The sequence below is a fragment of the Uloborus diversus genome, chromosome 4, assembly GCF_026930045.1.
Source record: "Uloborus diversus isolate 005 chromosome 4, Udiv.v.3.1, whole genome shotgun sequence".
Classification (NCBI taxonomy): Eukaryota; Metazoa; Arthropoda; class Arachnida; order Araneae; family Uloboridae; genus Uloborus; species Uloborus diversus.
This window is the reverse complement of record NC_072734.1, coordinates 53,871,128-53,887,014: the sequence shown is the minus strand read 5'-3', so window position 1 is coordinate 53,887,014 and position 15,887 is coordinate 53,871,128. Positions and strand designations below refer to the sequence as shown.

General features: G+C 34.3%; 1 protein-coding gene across 2 annotated transcripts in view; it reads right to left on the bottom strand.

The window, feature by feature from the left end:
* Nucleotides 1-40: 40 nt before the first annotated feature.
* LOC129220065 (putative inorganic phosphate cotransporter) overlaps nucleotides 41-15,887 on the bottom strand; it is an 80,883-nt gene continuing 65,036 nt past the window's right edge. For both annotated transcript variants that reach the window (XM_054854404.1, XM_054854405.1), the window contains 4 exons: nucleotides 7,227-7,359; nucleotides 6,939-7,094; nucleotides 3,549-3,634; nucleotides 41-558 (listed from right to left, as the gene is read on the bottom strand). In XM_054854404.1, the coding sequence (XP_054710379.1) occupies nucleotides 367-558; nucleotides 3,549-3,634; nucleotides 6,939-7,094; nucleotides 7,227-7,359 (567 nt within the window). In that variant the 3' untranslated portion in view covers nucleotides 41-366. The remainder of the gene's footprint in view (nucleotides 559-3,548; nucleotides 3,635-6,938; nucleotides 7,095-7,226; nucleotides 7,360-15,887) is intronic.

The window sequence follows — 15,887 nt, the reverse complement described above, 5'->3', positions numbered from 1 at the left end:
AAAGATATTGGTACCGCCATCTGCGGATGCCATTTTTCCTTGAAAGTTTCGACTCTGGAAGCACCTCTTACGATTTATGGTGTACTATGAATTAAATTCAAAAGAAAACATTCAGTTCTAATAGAAACTCGAGGATTCTTTGATGTACGTCATAATCATATGACATGGATTTTAACGATTTTATTCATCTTGAATATTCATTGATTTAGCTGGAAATTCTGTGATGTTTAACGATACATTAGTGAGCATTGAACAATAGATGCAAGTGGAATGTATGAGCTGCACAAATAACTTTGAATTAGTTTGCAATCAATATTAATGACATATTAAAATGGCATTCTTTGAGATCACGTTTAGTTTTTGTTATTATTCCTTCTCAAGTCCATCTTTCCTTTCGAGCGGTAAGTTGACTTCTTTTCTCAGACTTTCTGGTAAATCTTTATTTGAATAATTGTAACTTTGCACTTCTGCTGATCCAAACAGAACAAAGAAAATCGAGGAGCTGAGGACAATTGCAATACAAATGATGAAGAATATTGTCCACTGCTGTACCGATTGCTGCAATAAAAAGATAACAATCAAGGCATGTTGGATTATATCATGAAAAATATTAATATGAAACATTTATGCTTATCATAAGTTGTGGGCTCTTCTCCTTAATTAAATCAGACAGAAAATCTCCCCGTCTCAAAACCCTATTTTCCAATTTTTAATTTGTCCATACTTATTTAATTATTTTAATTATTTGTGACTGTTTTTTTGTCTTTAGCGATATTTAAAAAATGCATTAAGCCTTTTTTATGCGTTTTCTTCTTTCCGTTACTTGTGCAGGAAATTTGACTAAAAACAGTCGCCCCGGTAAATCAGCATTAGATTAGTAGGAACAGTAATTTAATATGTACTAAATTTTAAAATGGTTTGCAAAACGTAGGCTATAAAGCTTCAAAATGAAATGGAAATCTATGGTGCAAGGCGCTCTCAGAGCAAATGTCTTTGACCTATCTGCCGCTGGGGACTCAAGTTTAGATTTATGCCCCTTTTTTGTTATTACATTTGCTCCTCTGCTGCATTCTCAACTGTATTTTTTTCACTTTAAATTCGAAAGATTTCTGCACAAAGTAGGAAAAAAAAAGACCTTTCTAGTTCTGAAATAGTCTACGGACTTACTTAGGAATCTTCGACGGGCGTCGCAGCGTTCTGCTGTGGGGGCTCTGCATACTGATCTTTAGCTTTTCTTTTTTTTTTTTGATTACAAGAAAATTTCCCTTTCCATCTTCCCTAGCTTTAGTTAAAGCAGTGCGCTTTGGTGCCTTTATATTTATTTCATCATTTAAAATGGGAAAATAAAATGGAGCATATGAAGTTGTTATTCGTACACACTAGCCTAGCGAGGTTTAGACTGGTGCAGTGTGGACACTACAGCCTTCAGAATGTGAAAAATATAAAAGTCCATTTACGAAGTCCGATACTTAAGCCTCACGTTTTGCTTCCGAAAAAGCTCGTGTTGTGAGCGGGAACTTTGCATTAAGTCTCAGGTACGTCACACGGGAAAAACTCGCGTTAATTCATTTAGCGTAGGTCAAAACGTTCCGTAGAGCGAGTCCAATGTACACCCATACACCATAAAAATATTGAAGTTTGAAAAAGTGCCTCCCCCAAGCCCATCAGTTTAAGATTTTCTAGGGGTGGGAGACAAAGGATAGGTACTTAATGTATATTTATAAGAAAAAACAACAAAATATATGCGCAAATACAGATTGTCTCAAAAGGTTGTTGACAAACTTAACATGCTGGTGTGTCATATCATGATGAACAAGATTTACACAGTAATATATGTTCGAAAACACAATGCTATCGCGCTACATGTAGACAAAGCCAGAAACTAACGGATGCACAACATGTCGCATATTTATTACACAAAGACGATTTTACACAACATTTTAGTTTTCAAGGAAGGCTTATAGCTGTTGTTGAAATTGGCTGCATTCAGCTGTCATACAAGCGTCGCAACGACAACGTACCGACCGTCGTAATAACGATCCATTCTGACAAGATTTCACCGATCGCTGCGTTATCATTGCGACGCGAATAGGAGAGCCTGAGGGACGCAAGTTTTTGCGACTGCTTTCAGCTTTCCTTAGAAACTAAAAAACTGCGTAAAACCGTCTTTGTGTAGTAAATATGTGACATGTTGTGCACTTGTGCATCCGTCAGTGTCCGATTGTGTGTGCATGTAGTGCGCCAGCAATGCGTTTGCGAACACATGTTTTTATGGAAATCTTGTTCATCATGATATGACACACCAACATGTTAAGTTTGTCAACAACCTTTTGAGACACCAAGTATATCTTTAAACTGCTTTCGAAATAGGGGGGGGGGGAGGCAATGTGCCCCATCAGACAGCCCTAATGACACGTCAGCCCCCCTTCCATTTTGAGCTGAATACACACTTTCTCTGACTGTTTTTTTGAAAGTGAGAGAACGCCACTTCTCGGTTAACTAACTAGCAATAATGGAAAGCAACTTTAAAACTGCACCACATGATTAAAATTTCAGAATGTTTCAATTTTTCCTTTCATTACATACTGCATACTAACTGAATTAGAAATTTTAAGGTTGTGTGACTGCTAGAAGTGTTTTAGAATTTGGATGATCTATCATTTGACAGTGAAAAAGTTTCAAAACATCTACTGGCGAAAATTCGTAAACCATTGGAATAAATAAAACGAAATTTTCAAATATAGCCTTCTATCGCATGTCCTCTTAGTCACTTAAATATCAGGTTTTTAGCTTTTTCCATAATGAAGTTACAGGGGGATAGGGGAGGTCAAAAGTGACCTGGGTTGATTTGAGAAAATATAGTAATGCTGGACGGCTGGGCTTTTCTTTGAACCGACTTGGCTTGCTTTTGCTCGACTTAAGAACCATGATCCCAGATAAAGCAAAGAATGTATCAATTCAGTCTATTGGTGCAAAGTTAAATATATCCTCAAGATGTTGGAGTGATAAGTTTAAAATGTTTGTTGTTGTTGTCTTGTGTCAGCAAGGCTTGTTATTTGGGGTGCGCTGCTTCACTTTTCCAACTGTACCGTAATTTGGTGTGTAAGTCCGACTTCCACAGTACACACATGCCATAGGGACACGTTTATAGGGTAGTCTAGGGTAGTCTCAGCACAAAAACACATTCACACTAAGAAAGGACAAAGAGAGGAGAGAGAAATTACATTCATGCCCCCGAGCCGGGATTCGAAAATGGAACCTCCCAATCCACAGTCAGACTTCTCTGACCACTAGACAAGGTGGCCGACGTTTTAAATGTTTATAAATTAGAAACGAATAAATTATAACCTATGACAGTATTAAAAAAAAATAAATACTACCCGCGGAAATTACGAAGAGTTAAATTCTCTGAAGTAACTACAACGAAATGAGTGCAGGGAAAAATAATAATATTAACATATCATAAAAACTTCAAACTTTTTCAAATATTCAGCTTTTGCGAACATTTCAAAAAAAAAAAAAAAACATAAGCAATTGGAGTTTTTTACCTCTTCGTTTATTAAAGCTCCACACACAATGGGAACCGAGAATCCAACAAAAGATGCAACTGCTGTAGCCACACCCATCAAAGATCCTAGAAAACAAGTTGAATATGAAAATGCTCCTGAAGTTCACTGAAGTATCACTAGGGATTGTAATACCGATATACCGGTATTTTGAACAATTTTGCAATTTCGAAATACCGGTATTTCCTGAGGTAAAATACCGGTATTTTCTGTATTATCTGGAGAAAAAAAAAACAATATTTTTAATTAAAGAGTTTTCAGTTTAACTTATGAAAATTTTACTTTTATTTTTTAATGTGTATTTCTTTTTCCATGCTACAGAACAAAATTCAACCTCCAGATGTAAAATGTTGGCTTCAAAAACACGAACTAATAGAATATCATCAAATAAAAGTAGCAAAAATATTGCAAAATGATATTTTCATTACTAGATGGTGAGATGAATCGAGTTTTTGTGCGCTTTTGTGCACCATCTTTTTATTTTTTTGCTTTTCCCTGATCACTCACTTTCCTTTTTGTGAAAGTTAATTTCAAGAGTAATTTCGAATCTTTCGAAGAGTAATTTTCTAATATTTGTCCTATAAATTATTTGTTCCAACCATCAATTACAGGAATACTTTATGCATATTTTTTGAATATTTGTCTCAACTGTACTGAATTTTGACAAAAAATTTTTTCTTGTTAGGATAACAAATGGTAATTTGTTGTCGCCGGTATTGGTTTGTTCTCCTTTCTCGCTATTTAGCACACATGGCAAGATAATATTTAAAAATTAAATAGTGCCACGAAAATTTGTAAAAATGTAAAGCATAATCTACTTAAACATATTTTCAGATACTGATGTAATTATAATCGAAAAGAATTTTGAAAAGAAAACGAAAACGATTAGAATAAACTAACAAGATCAAATTTAGTTAAGTTCATCGTAAATTTCAAACAAAAGGGCTAATAAAAAGCAAACCCAAGCCCACCCTGATCAAGAGAAAACGTTGAAGATGTTAAATTTTGGAAAAGTATCGTTCCTCGAAGAGAAGTTACAGTTAGCTATAAATTCAAAAAAAAAAAAAAAAAAAAAACAATAATAAAAAAATAAAATACGGACAAAACAAAAGAAACACACGCACACAAAAGGAATTATCCAAAAATACCACGCAAGAGACAAAATTATTTGAAGATGAAGGAATAAGATGATATATTTCTTGAAGATGAAGGAGGCAATGCGCATTTTTAACCGTACCAGCGACCTACGTGAATTCAGAAAGAGTATTTTCAACTGCTGGAAAGTTGTGCACTAAAATAAGTTTCAGGATTAGAGAAAGTTTAATAATGCATTATGATTCTTAACAATTTTGGTTTTCATAATGACACTTGCTCCTTCATTTTGTTTGTTCGCAATACGTTTTGTAAATAATACAATTTTTGCACAAAATTATGAAATGTAGCAACGAAACAATATGTTTTCGATCATTTTTTGGGAAATTTCTAATACCGGTATTAATACCGTTATCCCAGTATCACATTTTAAAAATACCAGATACCGGTATTGAATTTTTGGTTCGGTACTGCAATCCCTAAGTATCACGTATGTTGGATATCATGTTCTAATGAACTTTTTTAATAATAAGAAGGTCTAGTGTGATATTTTTTGCATAATAATTGACGTGAATGTTTATTAACCTCTTAATTAATACTGGTAGTCTAGTCAACGAATGCTTTAAATAAACAGAAAAAAAAAAGTAATTGCAGTTTTCAAAATTGGAACACGCATAGAAAGGGGATCGCGTCGCCATTTTGTATTATAGATGCGAGTTTTTTTTTTCAGTTTTAAATAAAAAACTAAAAAACTATTTTTTTCGGGAAAAATTGATCATTAAAAACTAACAAAATAAAATTTATGTTTTAATAGCTTTTTTAAATTTTATTGTAACTATAACAGGTGCTGAAATATTTAAATTCAAAGTTTGTGAATTTTTGAGAATTTGACCAGTTTTTCTATTTTTGAAGATTTTTTGAAGGTTTAAACGATTAAGTAAGAGTTAATCAACTTATTATGAGCAAATATTGTAACCATACTGAATTTTAACCCATGACAAGAGCGGTGAAAAAGTAGAATGTAACAAGGGACGTGAGGTCTTAGAGACCGCCCTACATTCAAATTTTTTAAAAATCATTTAATTAAGATACATTCCTGTACCTTCCCGTAAATTTCCTTTGCAATTTAATTATCACGGGAAAAACATAGTTTTGAATTTTTAATTGAAATATACCTTTTCCGAGGAAATTTAACTAGAGCCTTAAGATTTTTCGAGAGAAAGCATATGCTGCAGTAAATACTTTTCCACTCGTAATACAAAGGAATCTATTATCAATCAGTTATTTTATTTTAGTTGTTTAATATGTACACAACATTGTAGAACCAGAAAATTGATTAGATCACGTTACGGGAAAAATTTCACAGTCCTTTAACTATTAATATTTTGCGTTGCACATTAATTAATTGTTCAGCTTTCACTGTCCCTAGAACATCATTGCGTAACTTTTGTGAACATTTCAAACAACTCTCAATCTCATACAGAATATTTTACATCGCTTCCGCATAACGCGGATAAGATAAATGAACCTATCCACGGCTCTAACGTTAAGAGCCATGTCTACTACTGCAAAAAAATTATGACACTAAAGGGAAGATGCGGTCTTACAGACCGCTTCTAAAGAATTCAACGAAATTTAAACCACATGCACTTGCCTTAAGATACTGATAAGCAAGGAAGGGGTTCATGGACAGAAAAAAAAAGCTATTGGAAAAAAGCATTCAATCGGACTGAAAATGAAATAGGGGTGGTGGGATGAACTTTTGAGCGGTCTGTGAGACTGCACCTCCCTTGTTAAGGGCTAAAGCAAACTGTTAATCTTTAAGAAGTAAAAACTTTAAGTTACAAAGAGATAAGAAGAACTAAAATAGTAAGAACAATCAACCCAGGATTAATATTACAGATGCAATATTCGGAGTGACAAGAAACGCCTGTGTTAAAGCATGGAAGATTTTTGACCAAAATTTAGCAGAGAAAAGCTCATATCATTATTTGCCTTAGTTACGCTCTTTGTGCGTAACCTAGCGTAAAGTTAGCAAAAAAAAAAAAAAAAAAAGCAAGTCCCGTTCTAACAAATCCTAAAAGTCAAAACTTTCCGTTTACATTGAAGAAAGATTGTGTGAAAAAAGGAAAATGCGTAGGAAATCGGAAGAATATCAAAGGAGACATACGTAGTTAAATCTCTGCAACATGATCGGACTTGGGAAATTGATTTAAAAGATCAACTGCATCATATTAGTTAGAGAAGAGTTTTTCACAAGAAAGAAAGCTTATAACATACCAGCAAATGTTGGTGACATGTCGACAGGAACAATCATTGTAGCACTACAAGATACACATGAAAGTATTATACCTAAGAGGGAGCAAACTGTCCCAATTATTTTTTCGCATTTAGTTGTTACGATAACTATAAGACAGATAGAAAATCCAAGTGATCCTGAAAACAAAAGCAAAATTTTACAAATATGCATATACTGTAACTTTTGTTTTCTTTTTCTTTCTTTCTTTCTTTTTTTTTTTTTTTGTTATCTCATTAGACAAATCTAAAAACTTTTTTTGAAGGACTTACCAAGAAAGTTCCAGAGTTTTCTGACTTTGTTTACACTTAAATATTTCTTTTTATTTAGCCAGGAAGACAAATAGCTTACACCCAAAACAATAACTAATGCAATGATATACGGCATGGTCACAATAAGTCCATTCTGTGAAGAGAAAGAAAAATTGCCCATGTAGAATAATATGCTTTTTGAGAACTAAAAACACACTCAAAAAACATAATTCAGTTAAAAACGCATTCTCGCAGGAAATAACCTGAATAGGTTCAGATCCAACGACACGAGTCTCACTGCCAGGTCGCAAAGCAAGAATTTTTACCGCTCAGCCTCTTATGGCTGATTTTCGTTACTCTAGAAGGTCGTATGTCTCTTTTTCGAACATATATAATGTTTTTTGACTGTTCCTATACTATTTTGACTTGCTGATTCCAAATCCATTGAGTGCTAGACGCTAAGCCTTGAGCGTTTTTCTCAAAATGGCAAAATTCAAGATGGCGGCTATAAAAGGTAAAAAGCAAAAATAAGAAACATAAATGCTATGAAATATATTAGAAATTTTAAAAATTATAGTAATTTTTAGCCAGGACAAAATATGTAGTAAATTCTCATTCATCCGAACCCTTCTAAACCGGATTTCGCTTTATCCGGACTGCCATTTAGATGTACAGATTGTGTAAATAAAAGTAGAGTAAGAGCACTACTATCTTTTGTAGGCCTGTGTTATGCTCGTGGCACGGCGATAGAAGTTACTGTCGTGCCGGTGACGTCGAATGGCGTCAATAGCAATAAGTTGGGGTGCTCTTGAGAATTTTTACTGTTTACCATAGTTTGTGATACTTAGTACTCAATTTATAGGTTATTTTGTTTGATTCTTACTTTCATTAATTCGGACAACCTGGGTCATAAATCTGGATGAATGAGGTTCTACTGTTATTGGAAAGGAATATTTATGAAAGGGATACGGATAAAATTAGTCCGGCCACATACAGACTGTAATAGAACAATTTGTTGCTGAAACGAAGAATAGTTTGCAAAAGGATCCTTGCAATCAAATCCATAACAAAAGCAGAATCCTGGTCATGTCATAGAGAATTTTCGGCATGGAGCATAGTAGTACCTGCAGCAGTATACCTGCAACTGTTTAAGTTGAGCATTTCGCTTGGAGCTGACAAATGTCATGGACATAATTCATCTAGGTGCTCCAATGGTGACAATAGATTCTGTGATTCATTCAGCATCAAAATGTATTTCCCGTATGTATGGCCACAAGCAGGATGGACTGCCTCTAGAAAATTTGTGGTAAATTATGTTTCAAAGGGAGATCTGAGCGGACAGAAGCATCTATGTGTCCAAAACTTAGCGGCTTGCCTTTTACTGAAACTGGTTTTTATGCACACTGCCTACTTGCACACTACCAAAAAAGTTTATAGAAATCAGCTAGTTTACCTTTCTCATTGGCTTTCAATCCTCTTGATTATGGTTGGGAAAAATTAGCAGTGTATTACAGCATGCGCTACTAGGAGGTTTGGCATGCTTTTTTCCTAGTTTCCAGTGAGCTTCTCTTCATTATCAACTCTGTTCCTTAAAGCATTACTCCAGTTCTTATATAAAGATGATAAAACAAGATGCAAAGAACCTGTGTCATCAGAAATGACTCTTAGATGTGACTTTCCTTTTCTTTATTCGCAAATTATGTGGTTTGCTATAATCACATCAGCTTTTTCAGGACAACAGGAGTCTGCTAGCGGTCCCACACCAATATCAGTGGTAAAAATATCGGTACCAGTAACAATTACACTAACTTAAGGCTGAAAGATAAGAGGTGGGGTGCTGCGGAGAAGAATAACAATTATACTTTGACATAGAGGAACATTCATTAGATTCAGTTTGCTTACAACCAATCTTAATTACTTTCGTCTTATTGCTGCTACTTTCAAGCTGATTTCTCTTATTGAAAAAGTGATGATTCTTCGTTTAGTGGAAAATCACGACAGAAACATTTTTCTCGACATTGTGACTTGGTGCTAAAGTTATTGCAATTGTTAAAGTATGCCTCGGAATACTTTGTATGCGGTGCTCAGTATGGTTTTCTACAGCAGTAATACAATTACCCACCACTGCTAGCATTGCGGGCCAAGATACTGCATCTGCGTCAAGAATGATAACTTCTGGGGGACTCCTACATCCTACCTGTAATCTACTTTCAGTTTTGACTTCAATGCAGATTTATTTGCATCTCTCATATTTACATCATCATCACATTAAGCAGTAGGATGAGGAACCAGTTCTTGACTGAATAACTTCTGCAAGGAGACTGTTCCCTTCATGGTGCCCTTAAACGAATTATTTTAGTATATATAAATCCTACTGTATCCAGCGTATGATGTTAATCACCGATTTTTCTCTTCTTTTGGTGAATATAGCAATATAGCTTTTATTTTAACCGCCTTTCTTATATTTCTAGTGGAATTTTTGAGACTACTATTTCTTATATGTGATTTGCTCACTGTGATTTGCCAATTTTAAAAGTCTTTTACATTTAATGCCAAAGAGCGTCACCCTCGTATAGCTTCAGGCACAAATGGCAGACAAATAACTCATGAAAAACTTTCCACTTGCATTGATGCATTAAATAGCTCTAATCATGCATCATTGATAATCATGCCAGAGTAAATGTTAACCACTCCCATCACTGGGTGATTAGAGCTATTTAATGCATCAATGCAAGTGGAAAGTTTTTCATGAGTTATTTGTCTGCCATTTGTGCCTGAAGCTATACGAGGGTGACGCTCTTTGGCATGAAAAGTGACTGCATTTTTTACCTCACCGTCCTTTATTGATTCCAAATTGCTTTTAAATCCACTAAATATTCCTAGTAATAATGCCAAAGTAGCAGTTGTCGTTTTATTTAGTGTTTTCCCAACAATACCTGATGACCCATGACCATAGCTCATACAGATACTGCTTTAGTTTTCTGATATATTTTAAGCCTTTTTCCTCCTTTAGAGTTTATTGTTAAGCTAAATCAAAACTTTTATGCTCCCTATATATCATTGTAATGATTATCTTTGGTAAAACATTCTATTTTAATGCTCTTCATAGATTCAAAAAAATCGATTAACACCTAGAAATCGAACCTTACATTTTTGTTGGCAGATATCTTGAATTTTACCATTTTGGTAAAAATGCTCAAGGTTTAGCGTCTGGCACTCATGGGATTTAAAATCAGCAAGTTGAATTCTTATAGAAAACACCGAAAACCTTATATATATATATATATATACAGTCGAGCCTCCATATATCGAACTTCCACATATCGAAATTTTCTATATATCGAAATCGCAGGAAATTTCAATATTCATTACATAGAAAAACTGTTTCTATATATCGAAAAAATCTCGATATATCGAAATTATTTTTCGAGATAATCGAAGTTTTTTTCCGCTTTAGACTGTTTATCTGATGAAAAATGAAGGTTGCGGGAGAACATTATGTTCACTAAAGGTTGCTACGAAACTCATAAGGAATCTGAGGTTGAGGGGTGAGTATAGATAGGTCGTTGTTCCGTTCTGGAGTTCTTAAATTCCCTCGAGTTCAGTTCAAATCTTAGTTGTAACCAGTAACACTGTAAAATCAATTTAAAGTTATCCTTTTTGTCTGTTGATTATAATTCCTAGTCTTTTTAGCTTCAGTAAAAATCATTCAAGTTAAGTAGATTGATTTTTTACTTGCCTCTCGATTACATTGTCAGAACGAAAATCCCCTCATGTTGCGAATCAAGTTGAACTGCCGAAGAATAAAGATGTATGAAGGCACAAAAATTTAATTTCTGTTAATTTTTCAGTTATTAACTTTCGTTTAATCCGATGCTCGTATAAATTAGAAATTGGGTTTCATGCACGAAAATTAGCTTTAATTTTAATGTTTTAAGATATTTTTATGATAAAATACGATCGTTTCTATGTATCGAAATTTCTATATATCGAATTTTTTTCCGGCAATTTGCTACTTCGATATATGGAGGTCCGACTGTATATATATATATATATATATATATATATATATATATATATATATATATATATATATATATATATACACAAAAAAAAAGAGGTTTCGTGACATTTCAATGGACAATAGCCTGGACTATTAGAGTTCATCAGCTCTGCGCAGATGCCGATACTGATCTTTACGCATTCGCTTTGAATTTTACTAACTAGTAAAGTGTCTATGGTCGAAAATATAGCCGGAAACTGCACTTTGTGATAAAATCATGAAATTTGGCATGCATGTAGACAATGTACTAACAAAGATTTTTAGAAATGGAGACATTTCAATCCCCCTGGTGGGCATTTTTGGTCAAAAATCCAAAACAACTTTTCTTTTTTATTATTTTTAGAAAAAATACTAACTTTATCATCTTTTGAGAGTTCTATTGTGCGTACTAAAGCGTAAAAAGCCACCAAAGTATTTCTAAACCTACAAATTTTAATAATAATTTTAAAAAATTTGATTTTTGTTACATAAGTTTAACTAATCAAAGCCTTTAACATTTCTCGAGGTATCGTTTGAGAAATATTTTTTAATGTATTTTGAAGCACTATATTAAAGAAAATAAATTCATTTGCAGTAGAACCCAGTAATCCGAACCCCAGAAATCCGAAACATTTGACGATCCGAACATATGTTTTAACATTTATGGATAAAAATTGATTACAAAACTAAGAACAAAACTAGAAATTAAAAGTCAGAAACAAAGCTAGGTGTTTTTCAAAACTTGAAACAAATCGTTGAATTGGTTTTTAAGGATGAATACGACACTTTGATTTAACGAAATTAATATTCATTATCAGCAAAAATAAAAATAAAAATAAAAATAAATCAAACACTTTGAAATGAAAATCGCATTTCTTTGGAAGTTTCACTCACATTCTACAGCTTTCTAAGTCATATTTGCACTTGCAAAACGGAGGAGTGCGGAGAGGGGGGATATTATTCAACAAATTTCAAACAAAATTTAAAACAAATTTCAAGTTTTTCTCATCAGATGATTAGAGACGTTTGTTCTATGTTTTAAACGAGGAAGAAATAATCAATTACTGCAATATGAAGTTTAGTCCTATGTCAATAAAGCTAGTGAAATTACTTTTTTTTTGAAATATAACTCACTATTACAGAAGCTACAACCAAATTGAAATACAAATCTGAGAAGCGATACATACAATCATTTTGAATTATTTTCTATATCACGGGACGCAGGAGCGTCCCGGCCGCCAAGGAAACCAAACGTCAGCAGCCAGCAAAAGCAAATCCGCCGCCAAGAAAGACGAAAGAAAATAAACGCAACTAAGTACAGTTTACACGACAGAACAAGTTGGTGTTTTCTGGGTTTTTCACCCCTCTGTATCTCAACCCCATGAATATCCCCGAAGTTGGTTTTTGGTATACTCAATCTCTAGTGGCTCCTGACGACGTAAATCAAAATACGATCCCTTGGACCATCAGGGGGAGGAGGAATTTAAGTTAGAAAAACGCTGTTCAAAAAAGTTTTCGCTTTCTTTGACAGGGCTACAGCCTAGACGAAAAAAGGAATCAAGCTGAAATTTCGCACACACATTCCTTGTGCCCTACTGATGTGCTTTTTGTGGCATTTGACCCCCTTCCCCTCGTCCCCCCCCATATTGTACCTTCCCGGAGTTCTGTCACAGCTCCCCGGGGTGCTATGGTAATGATTTTTGGTGTCCATATTCTTGGGGAGCCATTGAGTACATATACGAAAATTCAACCCCCAGGAACATAATGGGCCAGAGTAATAAAAGTTTGAAAATCACTAATTTCCCCTAAATTTTTATGTACTTACTCTCAGCTCATAGGGTACTGTAATTGCAAGGGTAGAACAGATCTAACAGTTATTCAAAAGTTGTCTTAGGAAATGAAATTCAATCAAGACTAAAACAGATCCAACAGTTGCAACTAGACGTTAAATCGCGGATATCACAAATTTGCCACAGCGACTGCGCATGCGCGCGGACTTCGCTCATTGGGCTTTCTGTTTTAAGATTCCATGTTGTTTGTTTATATTTAAGCAGAGAAACAAATTAATGAATGAGATTAGAATGCTGCCCCCCCCCCCCAAGTTTTGCCGATACGGAATTTCCTTCCCCCTGTTTTTCAGTTTTTATATATTTAAGGGGGGGGGGATTTAAAATGTCGGCGCGAAACTGGGGTTAAACCATTAGAATATTTTGCGTGACATACTATATGAAACTATACGCATATGAATATGATACACCTAACTTTATAATTGAGAGCGAAAAATAGCCCTTTTTTTTATTGGGTTGCTAATTTTTCTAAATTAATGCATTTTTCACAAACATACCACATTATGAATTGAAAATATATGAAATACGTGTGTGGATATCCGTGTTTTGCAGTAATTTGTTAACAGACAAAATTTTTGCAATTAATTTAATCAAGACTTTTAATGAGCTAAGTCCGCGTGCATCATGCGCAGTCGCTGTGGCAAATTCGGGATATCCGCCATTTGACGTCGAGTACAGTTGTATAGATCTTCTGACACATTCAATTTTACTTGGTAATAACATGCGTTATTTCGTTTTTTAAATCAACTTTTAAACAAAACTAGGCATTAAACAAGACAAAGACCTCCAGCAAAAGAAAGATAAATCTCCAAAAAAATTTAAATTATCCCATAAAACGTAAAGTAATCCACGATTTTAGAAAAGAAGTCATTAAATAAAAACTGAAAAGCTAGATTAATATAGCCCGCAAGTTGTAAAATATTTTTAAAAAAAACTTCATGAAAATGTTGAATAATCCGTCAAATAAAGAAACTAATAGAATTTATTGCGAAGTTGTAAAATACTCGAAAACAATATAAGTTAAAATATAGTATTTTATTATCCAAGAAGTTTTCTTTGCAATAGAATACAATGATTGCAATAAAATTTAAACGGCCCAATTCTCGCAAAACGAACATAGAATCTAAACGGTCGGAAAATAACTTGACGTAAAATTAGGCTTGCTAATATTGTTCCTTAAAAACACAAAACAGCGTTGTTTCAATTGAACATTTTCTGATTTGAAGTTCTCAATTCTAAAAATACAGACAGAGTAATAATACCAACGCAAAAAAAATGTGATATCTCATCAAAAACAACCCTGTTGTAAAAATTTCCCCGCCAAGAAAACCTTCAACTTTTCCGCTCAAAAAAGAAGGACTTCATCCTGAACCCCAAAATCGTCAGCCTTAAAAAATTACGATATCTCGTTTGCCCGCCAAGTATCTGCCAAACTATCATCCTCCTTCTTCTCCCCTTTCATCACACCTACTTCCATTAGAACCTCCTCCCACCTTCAGCTCCTTAGAAATATGGATAGATCCTTTAAATTGTTTATCTTGTTTGGCGGAAAGCGTTTTTCTCACAAAGCAACCACTTCACTTTGAAAAGCTTCCCGCCAAACAGGATAAACCATTTAAAGGATCTATCCATATTTCGGAGGAGTTGAAGATGGGAGAAGGTTCTAATGGAAGTAGGTGTGATGAAAGGGGAGAAGAGGGAGGATGATAGTTTGGCAGATACTTGGCGGGCAAACGAGGTGTCATAACTTTTTAAGGCTGACGATTTTGAAGTTTAGGACGAAGTCCTTCTTTTTTGTGCGGAAAAGTTAAAGGTTTTCTTGGCGGGGAAGTTTTTACAACAGGGTTGTTTTTGATGATAATCATTCTACGTAATCTCATAGAGAAGGTAATTCAAAACGTTCGAATTTATAAGTAATTTACACAGATACATAGCAATTTCCATTGCAGCATTTACACATCGGTGTATAGATAAATCCATTTTTGAAGCACACACAAATTTATTTAAGAGCAGGTTTTTTATACTTGCATGACGTAAATTCGCTTTAAGTACTTGAAACTTCGGGAAAACTCAAACAAATAAGAATGTGCTTCTCATCAATTACTGTAATACCCTAATCATGAATTGAAGTTAAGGCTAAATTTTTAGACATACTGCTCCACTAATGTCCACCTTAATAAGCACTAAATAAGTTGCCTAAGTACAGCTCATGGAAGTACGATATGCCTAAAATGACAGCGCCATTGTCAACAGCTCTTATGCATATGCTTCTGTGTTCTCTTTCTGCAGCCTCTAAAACATGCACGAAGATCCTGCAATCAGCTTCTCCGTGATTTGATGGCGCTAGAGATGTCTTATTCAATGAAAATCGCCATCATATCATTAAAAACAAAACAAGATGATATAGTAGTGCAATCATGGAAAACAATTCTGTCTTCTTATTTGCATTCCGGAAGAAACAGAACCAGTTCTTAGGAAACAAACCATTTTCTCTAAAATGATATATTTCTCCTATTCCTCTTATATGTCTTGCATCCGTATCCTTAAAAGAATTCAGATACTCCACCAAAAATTTTCGGCCCTTGGTCGTTTTATGTGAACTATGAAAGAACCATCATACACAATGGCGTCACACTGTATCTCCATTGCACTTACTTTAAAATTAGCCTTCATAATTTTCATCTTCATCATCCCATCTCAACTCGTTTTCATCTACTCTCGAGTAGTCTTCATCAGTAGGATTACTTAATTCATTGAGCAGGATTGTTAATGACTAGACTTGTTTTCCGTTCA